The 18580-nt window shown below is 49.3% G+C and overlaps 1 protein-coding gene and 1 long non-coding RNA gene across 6 annotated transcripts in view; one reads left to right on the top strand and one right to left on the bottom strand.

The window, feature by feature from the left end:
- LOC138793213 (uncharacterized) overlaps positions 1-18580 on the bottom strand; it is a 161494-nt gene that overhangs the window by 102798 nt on the left and 40116 nt on the right. For 2 of the 4 annotated variants that reach the window (XR_011363234.1, XR_011363236.1), the window contains exon 2: positions 7214-7373. This is a non-coding gene — a long non-coding RNA (uncharacterized lncRNA). Of the gene's footprint in view, positions 1-7213; positions 7374-10555; positions 10600-11335; positions 11424-18580 lie in introns of those variants that run through there. The other 2 variants (XR_011363233.1, XR_011363235.1) reach the window with 2 other exon arrangements.
- The window catches only part of OPRD1 (opioid receptor delta 1), a 31617-nt gene continuing 30993 nt past the window's right edge, over positions 17957-18580 (top strand). Inside the window, exon 1 of one of the 2 annotated variants that reach the window (XM_069971621.1) lies at positions 17957-18244. In XM_069971621.1, coding sequence (XP_069827722.1) covers positions 18015-18244 — 230 coding nt within the window. In that variant the 5' untranslated portion in view covers positions 17957-18014. Of the gene's footprint in view, positions 18245-18275; positions 18358-18580 lie in introns of those variants that run through there. The other variant, XM_069971622.1, reaches the window with a different exon arrangement.

Here is an 18580-nt window from a genome sequence, read left to right as displayed (position 1 = left end):
ACTTAGCCACAAAGTTCCCACATAAAAAGTATGCAAGCATAAGAATGGCTCCTTACACAACTAGAGAGTGCCCTAATAAAGCAATATTATCCAGAAAGTGTGCCCATAAAGCCATGTCAGTCGGATAACATCCTCATAAAAATACAGGCTGCAGAAGAGAGCCTCAGAGCACCTTTTGAACCGATCAATGCAATGTAAAAGCATTATATTGATCAGTATAAACAATCTAATGATGCTTATAAAAGTCCCCTGTGGAGGCTTAGAGGGAATGTGCCATTAGAAAATGACCTATTGACAATGACAAAAAAAAAACTGAACACCAGAATTGCTGATTTTTGATTTAGAGATGAGTGCAACTCACTTGGGTCCGATCGTTCAGCATTTGAATAACGGTGTCTTAAGAAGTTGGTGTGAACCCAGCCATAGGGTATGTGCACACTACACTACCTGGCCGATCATCTGCTGTGGATTCCGCAGCTCGCCCCCCTTTCGCGGCCGCGTGCATCTCCGCTGGTCTCATAGGCTTCATGCTATGGTTTGCCAGATTCCGCCATCCACCTGAAGAATGAGCAGGTTCGTCCTTTGGGTGGACTGTGGAATCTGGGAGATGCAAGCGGGGGCGAGCTGTGGAATCCCCGGCTGGTGATCCGCTGGGATTCCGTAAGGTGCACATACCCTAATACTGACCTAAAAAAATTCCCAAATTATGTAAGCAATCAAATGATCAATTCCAAATGATCAATAGAATTTCCATAATAGAACTAAAAAGAAAATGTTTTATGAATTTTATTACAAAATAAAAAAGTATAATCATTAACAAGAATTAACCTAAAAATAAATTTAATAGAAAAACAAATGAAAAGGAATCAGATTTAGGCTAAAAACCCACTTGGCGGGTCTGCAGCGAGTTCCCTCGCTGCGTATCTGCAGCGAGACTCGCTGCAGATCCCGGCCCTATACTTTTAATGGCAGACAAACACGCAGCAGGGATGTACATCCCTGCTGCGAGTTTGTCTGCAGCCCACCCCATTAACCCCCCAGCCGCCCGCCCGCAGCCCTTTTAACACCTCCCGCAGCCCGGCCGCCCGATCGCTCCCCCCCCCCCGGGACTGCCGACTGAGACCGAGCAGGCTGATAATAAAACCAATGTACACCATCTACAATACATTCTGCTCTCCAGTCCGAGCCCAGCCGCCTCAGCATGCGGCCACTGCCAGGTGTGGGCACAGGTGTAGCTGAAGGTACCTTTGGGTTCATTGCAAGTGCCTGTTTACATGTGGCCAGTTACATATTCATATCTGGGTATTCCAATATTAACCCTTTGAGGACCAGGCCCAAAATGACCCAGTGGACCGCGCCAATTTTCATTTTTGTTTTATTTCGTTTTTCCCTCCTCCCCTTCTAAGAGCTCCAGCACTTTCAGTTTTCTATCTACAGGCCATGTAAGTGCTTGTTTTTTACAGGAATAGTTGTACTTTGTAATGGCAGCTTTCATTCTACCATAACATGTATGACGGAATCCCAAATATATTATTTATGAAAATATAAATTGGTAAAATTGGAAAAAAGAATGCAATATGGCAACGTTTGGGGGGTTCCTGTGTCTACGTAATGCAGTATATGGTAACAGCGACATGACACTATTATTCTATAGGTCAGCCCGAACACAACCATATGCAGGTTACACAGATTCTCTAATGTTATATATTTTTTTTTATTAAATCCTTTTTTTTTTTTTGCAATGAATTATTAATAAAATGGGCCTATTGTGACGCTTTTTAGATTTTCACTTACGCGGCTGTATAGGGTGTCATTTTTTCCGCCATGATCTCTAGTTTTTATTATTACCATATTTGTGTAGATCTGTCACAGCCGCGGCGGCGTCCCGCGTTCCGGGCCGCCGCCGCGACCGCTTCCTGCCCCATGCAGCGGCCGGTGTCCATAGTCGGGGACCCGGCGCTGCTATCACCTCGGCCCCGGGGGGCGCCTCACCTCTCCACGCTCCTGTCTCCCGCTGTGCCGGCCGGCGCGCGCGTCCCCGCCTCCTAGGGCGCGCGCGCGCCGGCTGTCTCAGATTTAAAGGGGCAGTGCGCTCCTAATTGGTAGTTGCACCTAATCACTCCCCTATAAATCCCAGCATGCCCTGTCCCCTGGGTTGGAGCCTCTACATGCTTCCCATAGCGTTTGGCCCAGCTCCCTGTTGTTCCTGTGTCCTGTCCGTTCCTGGTCCCAAGTCCCTGTTCCTGAGTCCTGTCCGTTACCTGGTCCCAAGTCCCTGTTCCTGGTTCCTGTTCCCCTGTCACTCCACCTGTTCCCGTGTCCAGCCTGTCACGTGCTCTCTCATCTGCAGACTATTGCCTGTGCCATCTCCTGCCACGCCTCGCCTGCCGACACCAGCAACCAAGCCAGGGGTAGCGACCTGGGGGTCGCCTGCCGCAGCAAGTCCATCCCGCCTTGCGGCGGGCTCTGGTGAAAACCAGCGGCCCCTTAGACTCCGCTCCCTGGTGAGGTTTGTGCCATCGCTGGTGCCGGTCCAGTGGATCCACTACTCCGGGCGTTATAGTAGGCTCCAACCATGGATCCCGGCGAGGTGCCCGATCTCCGTGACGTCGCCAGAGTGGTCACTCAGCAGGCGCAACAAATCCAGAAACAGTCACAGCAGATCCAGCAACTCACTGCCGCCTTACAGCAGCAGACTACTGCCCAGCGCACACCACCTCCTGACGCTTCTTCTTCACTCCGACTGGCCCTCCCAAGCAAGTACTCTGGGGACTCTAAGTTGTGCAGAGGATTCTTGACTCAGTGCACCATGCACATTGAACTTTTGAGTAGTCAGTTTTCCACCGAGCGCTCTAAAGTGGCTTTCATCATCAGCCTATTAGAAGGTAGAGCCCTGGCCTGGGCCACGCCACTGTGGGACCGTGATGATCCAGTTGCTGCCAATCTCCGGGCCTTCCTATTCGAGTTTCGCTCCGTCTTTGAGGAACCTGCCCGTGCTTCTTCAGCCGAGTCTGCTCTCCTCAACCTCTCTCAAGGCAGCTCCTCTGTTGGTGACTACGCCATCCAGTTCCGCACCCTGGCAGCCGAATTGGACTGGAACGAGGCCGCCCTATTGGCCACCTTCAAGAAGGGCCTGTCTAGTCGTGTGAGAGACGTGCTCGCTGCCCAAAACCTGCCTACCTCCCTGAACGAACTCATTCTACTGGCCACCCGAGTTGATACTCGTTTTTCGGAGAGGGAGGAGGAGGTTCGGCATGAACATTTACTAACCCGTTCCCGTCGCCATCCCCAGCTGGCGCCGGTTTTCCAGAATCCTGACCTTTCGATGTCCCAACCCTCTCCTGAGATTCCTATGCAGGTGGAACGGGCTCACCTGACGCCTGATGAAAGAATCCGGCGCCTGGAGCAGAATCTCTGTCTCTATTGCGGTGGTTCCGATCACTTCCGGCTGGGATGTCCCCTACGTCCCCAAACATCCGGAAAATGCTCGCACCTAGGTCCGGTGGGACAGGTGTCCCTAGGTGTGAATGCCACCATTCCAAGTCTGTCTATGCCAGTTTCCATCCGGACTCTCTCAGGACGAAATCATCAGACTACTGCCTTCCTCGATTCTGGGTCAGCAGGCAGTTTTATTGCGGCAACATTGGTCCAAAGATGGCGGCTACCCGTGACCCGACTAGCCAGGCCCCTGACTATCTCCTCGGTCACAGGCGAAATTCTTACCGACCGTGTGTACTACCAGACCGCACCTTTAGTCCTCCAGGTGGGTCCTTTACATCAAGAAGAGATATCCTTCTACGTCCTGCCCCATTCTTCCCCCGCGGTCCTCCTGGGACTCCCGTGGCTGCAAGAACATGCCCCTCAACTGGACTGGAGAACCGGGGAGATTCTCAGTTGGGGTCAGGACTGTTCCAACCAGTGTCTCAGGTCACCTCAGACCAAGAGTACTATGTCGTTTCCTGTCCCAGCCAAGCCTCTATCCGACCTACCGGCAGAAGACCAAGACTCGGCGGATGCCTTCTCTGCCGAGGTGTACCCTCTCTCCGTACCCAAGACTAAGGTCGGGTCCTCTCACCACCGGGAGAACTTACAGAAGGTCCTCGTCCACAGACCCACAGTCCCTTGCCATGTTTTACCGCCTGATCGCCTAGCACCAGTCGTCACCTCCTCGCTTCGGAGAGTACCCCCCGGAAAGACTCATGTTCACCCTGCGCTTCGAAGAGGTATTTTGAAGTGGGGTCATTCCTCGTTGGAGGCCGGGCACCCTGGAGTCCGTAAGACCGGCCAACGGATCTCTCGCCACTACTGGTGGCCCAGTCTGTTTCAAGATGTCAAAGACTTTGTGGCTTCCTGTGCCATCTGCAGGCAAGAAAGAGGGGGAGGCCAAAGGTGGGGGGTACTGTCACAGCCGCGGCGGCGTCCCGCGTTCCGGGCCGCCGCCGCGACCGCTTCCTGCCCCATGCAGCGGCCGGTGTCCATAGTCGGGGACCCGGCGCTGCTATCACCTCGGCCCCGGGGGGCGCCTCACCTCTCCACGCTCCTGTCTCCCGCTGTGCCGGCCGGCGCGCGCGTCCCCGCCTCCTAGGGCGCGCGCGCGCGCCGGCTGTCTCAGATTTAAAGGGGCAGTGCGCTCCTAATTGGTAGTTGCACCTAATCACTCCCCTATAAATCCCAGCATGCCCTGTCCCCTGGGTTGGAGCCTCTACATGCTTCCCATAGCGTTTGGCCCAGCTCCCTGTTGTTCCTGTGTCCTGTCCGTTCCTGGTCCCAAGTCCCTGTTCCTGAGTCCTGTCCGTTACCTGGTCCCAAGTCCCTGTTCCTGGTTCCTGTTCCCCTGTCACTCCACCTGTTCCCGTGTCCAGCCTGTCACGTGCTCTCTCATCTGCAGACTATTGCCTGTGCCATCTCCTGCCACGCCTCGCCTGCCGACACCAGCAACCAAGCCAGGGGTAGCGACCTGGGGGTCGCCTGCCGCAGCAAGTCCATCCCGCCTTGCGGCGGGCTCTGGTGAAAACCAGCGGCCCCTTAGACTCCGCTCCCTGGTGAGGTTTGTGCCATCGCTGGTGCCGGTCCAGTGGATCCACTACTCCGGGCGTTACAAGATCAGACGTTTTGATCACTTTTTCTAATTTTTTTTTAATATATATATATGATATAACAAAATCGGTAATCCTGGCATTTTTTTCCCTCTTTTCGTTTATGCCGTTCGCCGTACGGGATGAAAATTGTTATATTTTAATAGATCAGACAATTACGCACGCTACGGTATATAATAAGTTCCTTTGTTTATTTTTATATGTTTTATTTGTATTATGGGATAGCAGGGTGATTAGAATTTTTATTGGGGGAGGGGCTTTAGGGTATTTTTACTTTTACTTTTTACGGTGTTTAAGGGTTTAATGACAGGCTGCAGCGCGATCGGTATAGCACCTTAGACACCAATGTTGTAAATGTACGTCCAGGGTCATCTGGTGACAGGTGGACAGGACATACATTTATGTCCAGGGTCGACTGGGGGTTAAAGGGGTACTTCAGCAAAAATCTTTGTATTTCATATCAACTGGTTTCAGAAAGTTAAATAAATTTGTAATTTTATTGTTTTAAAAAATGTCAAGTCTTCCAGCACTTATCAGCTGCTGTATGTATTTAAAAAGGAAGACAAAGAGATTTTTGTTTTACTGCTCCTGCACTGATAACCCCTGCTCTCTGGATGGAGCTCTTGATGCACATTTTCCTACTTGATTGCATCAATTGGAGAACAAAGGTCAGGGGTAATCAGAGCAGTGAAGCAGAGATCTCCTTGTCTTCTACTTATTAACCCCTTTTTTGCGTTGAGCATGTAAGTGAACACTGGGTCACCTATACACTGCAGTACATGAGGGGTTAAGCAGTAAGACAGAGGACAGCTCTTATTTTCCCTGTGCATCCCTGGGACGCCCTCCCCTACGGGCCCCATAGCAGCTGCCTACCCTGCCTCTATGGTAGCTACCATGTATCTCCATCATTTATGAGGCTCTTCAGTACACAGAGCTCTAAGCTCTATACTATGTTGGAGCCTGTACTGTACTTCTCTTTACTCTATCAGGTATCTTTATCTTATTAGAATTTTTTAGCAATGTTTTTTTCTGACATTTTGCCACCTATAAAGGATCCTGAAAAAAATATAATAGCCAGAGCAGAGAATTATTCCAGAACACTATTACTGAGCTAAAACATTAAAGTCATTTGTATATTATAGCACATAAAATGATCATTGTACAGAGGTCAGGCTGACACTAGGAGCTTGTTATATAGGTGGTCGCATCCAGAAAAATAATGAAAGAAATCTCATCATTTTACCACAATAATATCTCATCCAAGCAGCGGGCACTGAAGGCTCCGAGTGTTTCTAGTGACGTCATATCAGAATCCCAGACCTAGAGATATAATGAACTATATGAACTAAATGAGCCGATCTTCTGAACTACTCCTTTAAATGAACTAGATCATAGTGAACTATTCCTCAAAATGAACTAGATTTTCCCATCACTTATCACTACCCCAAAATTATTCTCATCTCAATATTTCCCTAACACAGAACTGCAGACTGATATAGTTACATGAATGGATAAATAAAATAGTTATGGCCCTTAAAATGTAAAAAAAAGGAAAAAAAACGCTTAAAATTGCTCCTATGGAAAAAAAAACAAACCTTAAACTCCCACCTTTTGGTACTTATGAGCTGTTGTATGCCCTGCAGGAAGTGGAGTTTTCTTTCCAGTGTAAGGGTCCTTTTACACATACAAGTAAATCGCTTAAACACTCGTTTAGAAAACGACAATCAATTATTTTCTTCTTTTAAACGATAGGTGTTTAGTCGAGAAGATAAAATCGCAATGGAAAGACGTTAATGCGATCGCAATTGTGATATGGTAAATATGATTGTGATTGCATTTGTATCTATATACTGTGTACGATGAGTGTTTACACTGAAAGACTTGAGAATAATTAAGGAATATTTTGAGGTCAGCTCAAAAGATGGGATCAACAACATACAAACAAATTTTCGTTTATCGATTGATCATTGCCGCATTTACACCAGAAGATAATCGCTGAAATTCAAACAATTTAACAATTTTTTGCACAATAATCGTCCCGTGTACTAGGCCCTTACGTCTCGGCTGCTCTCTGCAGTCTTATCTATACATCTATAACCTAAACTACTAATACCTACGCTCAAGCAACCTCTATTCCTCACAGATTTCCAGATTTTCTTGCACATCTGTCTCCAAGATTTCTGACAGGCGACGAGGCAGGGCTTACTGGCAGGGGCGGGGCTTACCGGCAGGTGGTGAGGGTGCCTCCATATGTACAGTACCCTGGAACTAATAGCCCTAAAATAATAATAATAATATTAACTGCAGCAAAGCTTGCAGAAGGAGGGGGAGTACAAAAGTGAGGTCACACAAAAGCTAAAAATAAAAGTATCATACTCAAAAATAGTTTTGAACTTGGAGGTGTATCTGTTATTTTATTTCCTTGAAATACCCCTTTAACTGAAAACATTTTCAAGGTTCCATGTTAGGAGATAGTTTTGATGAGAAAATTAGCATATACATAGAATAAAGTGTTATATATTAAAGGAGAAGTGCAGCCAACTGAACTGAAAAATCTGCAAAAGGCAGAGTGGTGCGGGAATGTAATAAAGAATGTATACTCACCTGTCCCTGTGCCTGTGCAGCACCTCATCTGAAGCTCCCTGACTGTCACTGGGCTCCACTTTCTCCCGGGCATCTGGTACATCATGACCAGGTGGGAAGGGCCCGCTCAGAGTTGAGTCATAACTAGAGATGAGCGAACCAGGTTCGGGTTCGAGTCGATCCGAACACGAACATTCGGTATTTGATTCGCTGGGGATGCTGAACTTGGATGAAGCTCTAAGGTTGTCTGGAAAACATGGATACAGCCAATGACTATATCCATGTTTTCCACATATCCAACTTCAGCAGCCACCGCTAATCAAATGCCGAAAGTTCAGGTTCGGATGGACTCGAGCATGCTCCAGGTTCTCTCATCTCTAGTTATAACATTGCAGGCGCATTGCAGAAGATCCAGGAGGCCGGGAGCAGTAAGACAGCACTGCGGGGGCACGGGGACAGGTAAGTATAAATTATTTATTATGTTCCCGGACCCCCCTGCCTTCTGCAGATTTTTCAGTTTGGCCAGACTTCTCCTTTAATGATACCAATCCAACTACATTAAAATTCCATAGGTTTTTATACCCTAAAACTCACAGCTCATCCGACAGTTCTGGTTTAAGCAATAAGAGGTCTCCAAGGAGAATGTGTTATCGTCACTTCGGTGACAGCAACGTTGCTGGATCCTCATAAGAGCATGGAGATCCAGACCTAATTAGTGTGGGTCGTGTCATTCAGTGCTAGGCAGAGACCCAAACTTATACGGCCCACTGCCTAACAAATGGTGAGGACTAGAAATTATTGTTTAGAGAGTCTACCTAATGAATAAGTGCTGGAAATTCAGATTGTACTAGAGTTCTCATTTAACAAGCAGATGCTAAAGTCTAAAGGGGTATTCTCATCTAAACTGACATAATTAAACTTGTAGGACTTGTCAAGTTAAATATTTTTGCAAATACATTCATTTAGCAACCTTGTCTCCTTCTCCCAATAAGCTCTTTCCCTCCCATTGTTGACAGCTCATTGTCTAGGGGTCTGGCTGGAGCATACTGGAGGCTGATTGTTCGGCATTTGTTTGGTGGCTGAAGAAGATGGATGGAGCCCTAGGGAGTCATACAGCCTATGGCCTCTTGATTCTTTCCTCACCTATGAATGTCATTAATGTCTAAAATACAATATCCTTTAGGCTATGTTCCCACACATTATTTTTGCTCAGTATTTTGCAACCAAAACCAGGAGTGGACTGAATACACAGAAAGGCTATGTTCATACACTGTTGCAATTGAGTGGATGGCCGCCATTAAATGGTAAATAACGGCCATTGTTTCAATACAGTGGCCATTGTTTTAAAATAACGGCTGTTGTTTGCCATAAATGAGGGCCATCCAGGGCCGGCCGTAGGGTAGATGGCGCCCTGTGCAGAATATTCTATCGGCGCCCCCCCCCCCCCCCCACCAATCCCCCCCCCCCCCCCCCTCCCGGGTGATTGTAGCCCATCCCAAGCCTATCTCTTGGAGACACACACTGTATATACTGCTTACACCAGGGGTGGGGAACCTCCGGCCCGCGGGCCGCATCCGGCCCCTGAGACCTCCCGATGCGGCCCGCGGCCCGCAGCTCCCCTGTGATGCTCGCCGCTCTGGAGGAGGAAGGAGCCGGCATACACAGCATCCTCCGGTGTCTGTGACAGCTGCCGGACACAGGAGGATGCTGTCTATGCCGGCTTCTTCCCCAGCAGAGCGGCGCGTGTCTTCAGTCTCCTGCGGGCCGTGCGCGATGACGTCATTTCATCGCGCGCCGCCTGCAGGAGAAAGACTAGCACAGAGGACCTGGGACAGAAGAGGACATGGGCAGCGTGGGAGCGGAGGTAAGGTGAGTGGGCTGTTTATTTTTTTTATTTGGGGGTTAACTAGGCCACCAGGGACATGCCTGATGGGGGTTAACTAGGCCACCAGGGACATGACTGATGGGGGTTAACTAGGCCACCTGGGACATGACTGATGGGGGTTAACTAGGCCACCTAGGACATGACTGATGGGGGTTAACTAGGCCACCAGGGACATGCCTGATGGGGGTTAACTAGGCCACCAGGGACATGCCTGATGGGGGTTAACTAGGCCACCAGGGACATGCCTGATGGGGGTTAACTAGGCCACCAGGGATATGCCTGATGGGGGTTAACTAGGCCACCTGGGACATGCCTGATGGGGGTTAACTAGGCCACCAGGGATATGCCTGATGGGGGGTTAACTAGGCTACCAGGGACATGCCTGATGGGGGTTAACTAGGCCACCAGGGACATGCCTGATGGGGGTTAACTAGGCCACCAGGGACATGACTGATGGGGGTTAACTAGGCCACCTGGGACATGACTGATGGGGGTTAACTAGGCCACCTGGGACATGACTGATGGGGGTTAACTAGGCCACCAGGGACATGCCTGATGGGGGTTAACTAGGCCACCTGGGACATGACTGATGGGGGTTAACTAGGCCACCAGGGACATGCCTGATGGGGGTTAACTAGGCCACCTGGGACATGACTGATGGGGGTTAACTAGGCCACCAGGGACATGCCTGATGGGGGTTAACTAGGCCACCTGGGACATGACTGATGGGGGTTAACTAGGCTACCAGAGGCATCACTGGGGGGGTTAACTAGACTACAAGGGGCATCACTGGGGGGGGTTAACTACAATAGCAGGGGCACTAGGGGAACAATACTGTGCCTTGCCCCGGGTGCTGCTAACCCACGCTACTAACTGCCGCACACGGTATGCGGCCCTCGAATGATTTTATTAATGCCCGACCAGCCCTCGACATGAAAAAGGTTCCCCACCCCTGCCTTACACAGACAGATACAGTCACATATACACATACAGACACAAGGGGGAGGTTCATCAAACATGGTGTAAAGTGAAACTGGCTCAGTTGCCCCTAGCAACCAATCAGATTCCACCTTTCATTCCTCACAGACTCTTTGGTTGCTAGGGGCAACTGAGCCAGTTTCACTTTACACCATGTTTGATGAATCTCTCCCACAGTGTATATACTGCTTACACAGACGCACAGTATATATATCCTGCAAACACAGACACACATACAGTCACATATACAGATACACACTACACATACCCACCACTGGGAGTTGTTGTTGTCCCACCAGAGCCGCACAGGAGCATGCTGGGAGTTGTTGTCCTACCACACAGAGCCACACAGGAGTATGCTGGGAGTTGTTGTCCCACCACACAGAAGTATGCTGGGAGTTGTTGTCCCACCACACAGGGGCATGCTGGGAGTTGTTGTCCCACCACACAGAGCCACATAGAAGTATGCTGGGAGTTGTTGTCCCACCACACAGAAGTATGCTGGGAGTTGTTGTCCCATCACACAGAAGTATGCTGGGAGTTGTTGTCCTACCACACAGAGCCACATAGGAGTATGCTGGGAGTTGTTGTCCTACCACACAGAGCCACATAGGAGTATGCTGGGAGTTGTTGTCCTACCACACAGAGCCACATAGGAGTATGCTGGGAGTTGTTGTCCTACCACACAGGGGCATGCTGGGAGATGTTTTCCTACCACACAGAGCACTAACACACACAGAGCACACACAAACTCCACTAACACACACAGACAGAGATAGATAGATATACTCACAGTCACACTGCAGTAGTAGTGGAGGATGTCTCTGCCCATGAGGAGAAGCAGGTCGAGCGGAGGATCACACTGCTGATGTCTCCATCGGGGGAGGGGGCGGGGTTATGGGCCTCTGTGAGCTGGGAGACGCTGTGGGGGGCGGGGGATGGGGGCCAGGCTGCAGTCACATGTCCGGGGAGAAGAGCTTCCTCGGCTGCTGTGCTGAGGCAGGGGACGGATATATGGCCTCAGGGGGATGCAGGTGGCGCCCCCTTCCTGCCGGGAGTACACAGCGCCCTGTGCGGCCGCACTGCTCGCACACCCCTAAGGCCGGCCCTGGGGCCATCCACTAAATTTCAACAGTGTGTGAACATAGCCTTACTGTGTATTCAATCCACTCCTGGTTTTGGTTGCAAAATACTGAACAATATACTAAGCAATAAAAATACAATTAAAAAATACAATAAAAATACTTTATGAAAACATAGCCTTAAAGTGAATTTGTCAGCTGCAATTCAGGTTACAAACTGTTAACACTCCAGTTTGTTTTAATTTTCCAGTGCAAAGAGTCAAAGAGGCTTTCCCAAGCTACTAAAGTGCTGAGGGCTGTAACACCTCCTTAGTCACCCTCCCATACCTGACCCTGTAAGGTAGCAGCTTAGCCCTGTCAAGCTAGCAGGGTCAGGTATGGGAGGGGGAGCAAGGAGGGATTCTAGCCCTTAGCACTTCAGGGACCTAGGAAAGCCTCTTTGTCACTTTTCACTGGAGAATAAAATATTTGGCAGTGTTTCTTTGTGTATGGTGAACATTTAGTTATAAACATAAGACAGTCGGCAGGAAAAGACCTGCTCCATCTAATCTAGTTCTGAGTAGTTCAGGACATGGAGGCTGGAGACTGGCTGCATCCACTGCACACACAGGAGAAGCTGCTTTATATACAGTATTCCTTTATTCCCTCAGAAATTGCACCAGGATCATGTAGGACACTAGGGAAAAGCTGCTGAGCTAGTGTGAGAAATAACTCCCCTGGTATATGACTGGCCATTTATGAGTCGGAGTCGGGAGTCGGAGTCGGCCCTGATAAAATTCAGGTGTCGGAGTTGGAGTCAGAGCTGCGGCTTACCGACTCCACAGCCATGCCATAAAGAAATACAATGCAGAAAAAGCTTAAAGGAGCACTCATCGATTCCCAACTGATTGTTTGACACCTTTCCCACTTGTCTACACTGCTCTTATCCCTAGATCCAAACCAGGCCCGGACCGGTAATCTGGCCAGCCGGGCAAATGCCCGCCGGGCTGGCCGGATTACCAGTCCGTGGGCTGCCCGGACTACAAAAAAAAACAAAAAAACATTATTTTAAAAAATCGCTGCTGCGGCCCACTCCCCTCTGCCCACTTCTGCCACCGCAGCCTGCCTGTCGCGATCGGCCCGCTCCTGACGTGCAATGCAATCCTCCAATGCAATTAACGTGGAGGAGGAGCGTGGGGCCGCTGCGGCCGGCCGGCCGTGACACGGGCGTTGAACGTGCACCACAGCCGGCCGCAGCGGCCCCACACTCCTCCTCCGCGTTGATTGCATTGGAGGATTGCATTGCACGTCATGAGCGGGCCGAGCGTGACAGGCGGGCTGCTGTGGCAGGAGCAGGCCGAGCACGCAGAGGGCCACAGCGGCAGGAGCTCTACTACGGCCAGGCAGCGGGAGTGGTCTGCGTTAGGTCAGATGTGTGTGTCTGTGTGTGTGAGTCTGTCTGTCTGTGTGTGTGAGTCTGTCTGTCTGTGTGAGTCTGTCTGCCTGTGTGTGTGTGTGTGTGTGTGTGTGTGTCTGTCGGTCGGTCGGCCGTGGGGGTAGTGTCACCCTCACCGCCTTGCAGCTCTGCCATCCTCCGCACTCTTCTCCTTCCATGTACCGGCACAGGCAGCAGTGACAGAGACGCTGCCTGCGCCCAATGCGTCCCGCAGGGGCATCTGTAAGGGGGGAGGGAGAGAGAGTGGGCCCTTCTATAAGGGGGGAGATAGAGGAGGGCATCTATATGTGGGGGAGAGAGAGGGGGCCCTTCTATAAGGGGGAGGGGCATCTATGAAGGGGGAGAGAGAAGGGGGGCATCTATATGTGGGGGAGAGAGAGGGGGGCCCTTCTATAAGGGGGGGCAGCTATGAGGGGGGAGAGAGGGGGGCATATATAAGGGGGGTTAAAATAACAATAACAAATAAAATCACAGAATAGACCAGGATACAAGGGATTATTACTCCTATAATCCCTTGTATCCTGGTTTTCTGTGAATATCAAGATGTGTGACGTCCCCCTGTTAGGGTGAGACCTTAAATTAGTCTCCTCAGTTATACCTGGGTGCTGCCTAATCAAAAATGTAATGTGACAGCTGTCTGTGAGTATCAACGAAGACACATGAAAGCAACTTCAGTGTTCAAGCTGATCTACTTTATTAAGTGAAAATCTCTCAGTTTATATCTTTACAAGAAAGCTTAAAAAAATAAAATAGGAGAGCCCCTTTTAGCCGCAACAAAAAAAGTTAAAAAAAAAAAAAAAGGTAAGAAAAGGTCCCATCAATGTCCCAGCAAAAAAAAAAAAGTCCCATCAGCGGTCCCATCACTGCACAGTTGTGTAGAAAAATGTTGGCGACTCATTGGGATTCTTGGTGTCCAAGACCGTGCACCCTAGTGGTGATGTCTGATCCTTTAATTATAGCCAAGGGCAGTACATGTCTGTTACTGCCCATTGGGTCAACACCCTCCCAGAAGACCACCAGAAAGTTAGCCTATTCTTGCCACTGTCACCTCCCCAGTGCTTTAGGTGGCCAGTTCTGCAAAGGTTCTGCCTCCACCACCTTGCAACCATCTGCCGCTTTGACTGCAGTCCAACCTGCCCCGGTGTCTTACCAACGATGTCAGACCCGGCGCTCTCAGGCTGTCCTCCATTTTGTGAGCCTGGATGAACGGAGCCACAGTGGGCAGGAGCTCTTCCGGACCATCAGGGAGGAGATATATGAATGGCTGACCCCACGTCAACTAACGGTGGGAAGTGTTGTAGCCGACAATGGGAGGAACATTGTCTCTGCAGTGCAGCAGGGAGGGCTGAGTCATACACCTTGTAAGGCACATGTGATAAACCTCATAGTGCACAGGTTTCTTTAAACATTTCCTGACAATTGTTGATCCCTTTTGAGGACGCGACTCTGTTTGTGAGCAGGCATGACTATGGGATCAACGACATCATCCCACTCGTCTGTGTTCTGGAAAGTGTGCTGAACAACATCATCAGCGAGGATTCCCAGGCCACCACTCCAAGGCTGAACATCCTCCTCCTCCTCCGTCAATTGTCTGTTCTCAACCATACTGGCCTGAGTGCAATCAGGTACGGCCTCCTCCTCCTCCTCAAATGGTCTCTTCTCAACCATACTGGCCTGGGTGCAATCAGGTACGGCTTCCTCCTCCTCCTCAAATGGTCTCTTTTTTAACCATACTGGCCTGGGTGCAATCAAGTGGTGCCGCCTCCTCCAATAGTCTCTTCTCAACCATACTGTGTCCAATACAGTATTATTACTGCTGCTGGTTCCACTGTCAAATGTCTGTTTTCCACCCTACCGGGTCCAAGGAACTTTGTGTCCTATGTCCCGAGTAATTACTTACACCTTGGCAAATTTTTTATCACTATTTTTGCACTTTAATTTTTCCCACTTTTTTCATTGTAATAGCAAGTGTAACTAAACGAAACTATATCCTATTTCACACTCCCACTATTGTAGCTGCAATTATTCAGCCGTTATAGCAAGGTTCGTTTAAGGTTCGGTACGTACGAATCCAAACTTCACGAAAGTTCGCCGGATCGAACCGAACCAAACTTTTCAAAAGTTCGCTCATCCCTAATCGTAGGGTAGATTTATGTTTATCCCAGGCAGGTTTATATTTGGTTATTGTGGATTTACCTACCACATCTGCTGGAAGTTTTTTTTTTCCAAGCATCTACTAATCTTTCAGTAAAGTGACATAGTAACATAGTTGATAAGTTTAAAAGAAGACAAGAATCCATCAGGTTCAACCTAGAGAAACCCTACTGTGTTGATCCAGAAGAAGGCAAAAACCCCTATGAGGCAGATGACAATTGCCCCATCATAGAGAGAAAATTCCTTCTCAACTCCAATGGTGATCAGAATAATCAGTGAATAGTGGCCGCAGAAAACTGACATGTCAGTTTTATACGGCGCCGCTAGGGTATACACTCCTTCCTTTGAAGGCAGCACCATGTAATTTCCGTAGCTGTAGCGAAAATAGGGAGGGGCAAAGGGGGCGGCCGCTCCTGGGCCCACCAAGGCTGGGGGCCCACTGATAGAGGTGGGTTGGTCCGGGTGGCAGGGTGATATTTGCCTCCCGGACTAGTGAGCTTTAGCTGTGCGTACGCCTTAAGACGCACGCACAGCTAAAGGACGGCACGCTGGGACAGAGACCCATTCTTCCTGTGCAGGCAGCCTGTATGTAAGTCTGCCTGCACCGGAAGCTAAAAGAGGACGAGCTGAGGACTGGCCAGGAGAAGAGCCTCTGGGAGCGGAGGAGAGGTGAGTAGGGGGCACTGCACAGAGGAGAGGGAGGATCTTGCACAGCACAGAGGGGGCACATACTGGTCAGGGGGGGCCTACAGGGGAGGGGGGAGATAGGCTGTGTTCATAGTTGAAGGGGCGTATAATGTGCCGATAAGCCCTGCCCCGTTTTCAGAAGCCCCACCCCCAATGCGGCCCGCTGGTGTGCTATTAACCCTGTTACTTCCAGATTGTACAGGGCAAGAGGAGAGAGGGGCTCTATAGCAAGGGGTATATTAACTCTACCTCAGCCAGTTAGAGGCCACCCTGCTTTCCAGTATCTTATAGTATGGTCCTCCAGCGTCCCAGTATCTTATAGTGTGGTCCTCCAGCGTCCCAGTATCTTATAGTGTGGTCCTCCAGCGTCCCAGTATCTTATAGTGTGGTCCTCCAGCGTCCCAGTATCTTATAGTGTGGTCCTCCAGCGTCCCAGTATCTTATAGTGTGGTCCTCCAGCGTCCCAGTATCTCACAGTGTGGTCCTCCAGATTTCCAGTATCTTATAGTGTGGTCCTCCAGCGTCCCAGTATCTTATAGTGTGGTCCTCCAGCGTCCCAGTATCTTATAGTGTGGTCCTCCAGCGTCCCAGTATCTTATAGTGTGGTCCTCCAGCATCCCAGTATCTCATAGTGTGGTCCTCCAGATTTCCAGTATCTTATAGTGTGGTCTTCCAGTGTTCCAGTATCTTATACTCAGTATAGTGTGGTCCTCCAGTGTCTCAGTATCTTATACTCAGTATAGTGTGGTCCTCCAGTGTTCCAGTATCTTATACTCAGTATAGTGTGGTCCTCCAGTGTTCCAGTATCTTATACTCAGTATAGTGTGGTCCTCCAGTGTTCCAGTATCTTATACTCAGTATAGTGTGGTTCTCCAGTGTTCCAGTATCTTATACTCAGTATAGTGTGGTCTTCCAGTATCTTATACTCTTATATATGTGGTTCTATATATGAGATGTAGAGAGTATTTTTCGTGCTCTCGGTCCTTATTCACTATGAATAATGTAGCATAATATTCCTTTTATTATTTGGAAAGCAGTGTTGTCTGATGAGGTTCCCTATCGGAAACCTAGTCGGTTGGGGGCCCACTGAGACTCACTCGCCCCCCTAGGCTGAACCCCTAGCTACGCCCCTGTTCCGTAGTAATCACGGCCGTTGCTACAACGGCCGTGATTATTACAAAACTTACGTAGTGTAAACATAGCCTTAGGGTGTGAATCAGAATGTGCTCCAGACAAACCGACCAATTCATGTAATAGAAACCTATTACACACAAGCTTAGATTATGGGTGGGGATTGAACAGGGTCACATCTTTCTTAACCAGAGTTCCCCTTTAAAGTCATAGTTATTATACAAAAAAGATTTACTACAAGTAAATACGGAGATATAGGAGGCTAAAAAATTGTTATCTACACCTGGGGAATCTGTGATCCCTGTAATAAAAGTAGCACGTAATAAAACAAGAGCGCATGTTGCAAATGGGATCTTATGGAAGCTGTATATTGTGGGGGTCATTGACAATGCCTCATAGACTGCGCACTCCACTAAGGATTCTCATTGTCCGTAAGTGTCAGTGAAGTAGAATGGCGCAAATTTTCGCCTACACATAGTAACCTATGTATCCGGTACTATGCATGGCGGTACTAAAAGGAGGCGACGGATACTGGAATACAGGGGGGGGGCGACCGCCAGTTACATACGTGGGGGACGTTCCAGCGCAGTTGATACGGATACGGAGGATGAATTGCAGTGACAGACATCGTGACAGGCACAGCTGCGTCTAGGTTTATGGAGATCAGAGACAGACATACAGGGCAAATGTTTGCTGTAAGAAATAAGTGATGGCTGACGGAGAGAGGGAATGTCTGTGGGGATTGAAGATGTAGGAGTAGGAGGAGAGACTGCTGGAGGGGGAAATGAGAAGGCAATGGGTGGTAAAGGAGGATCTCCATGTATGAGAGGAGCAGTTTTCTTCCTTCCACTCCCTCCTTTTCTCTCAGTCGCTGAGGATCCAGCGTCCTGTCCTCCACATCCTTCCTGCTGTCTCCACGGCAACAGCGACTCGGGGACCACTTGTACTCCGCATCCCTGCAGGAGCGAGTATTAGCCCTAAATATGGAGCTGGAGCTGTCCACCTCCAGGCTGTACTCAGATATCCTCTACTACAACGCCTCACAGAACCTCTCCTCTTCTGCCCTACCTAACATCACCTTCAGTGTCCCAGGCCGGGGGGTCTCCAGAAACCATGCTTCAATTATCATGGCTGTGGCTATCACTGCGCTATACTCTGTGGTCTGCGTTGTGGGGCTACTTGGGAATGTCCTGGTCATGTATGGGATTGTGAGGTAGGGGATTTGTTCATCATTCATACAGTTCCATCATTATACCTGGCAGGTAGAGGCATGTAGGACGTATTTGATGCATAGAAAGAAAAAAAACAACGTGAAAAATCTGAAATGTTTGTAGCAAATGTCATGTGCGTCTGTGTGAAGCAATGTGCACCTAGGATTATCTGCATGTCTGTATGTGGCGGCTGCATAGACTCTGACTGGACTTTCCAGAGCTGTAAGGGTGCGTTTACACAGAGAGATCTATCTGACAGATTTTTGAAGCCAAAGCCAGAAACGGACTGTAAACAGTGAACAGGTCATAAAGGAAAGACTGAGATTTCTCCGTTTTTC

This window comes from Dendropsophus ebraccatus, chromosome 5 (genome assembly GCF_027789765.1).
Source record: "Dendropsophus ebraccatus isolate aDenEbr1 chromosome 5, aDenEbr1.pat, whole genome shotgun sequence".
Taxonomy (NCBI): Eukaryota; Metazoa; Chordata; class Amphibia; order Anura; family Hylidae; genus Dendropsophus; species Dendropsophus ebraccatus.
The sequence above is the reverse complement of the archived record's forward strand: the minus strand, read 5'-3'. Positions and strand labels throughout refer to the sequence as shown.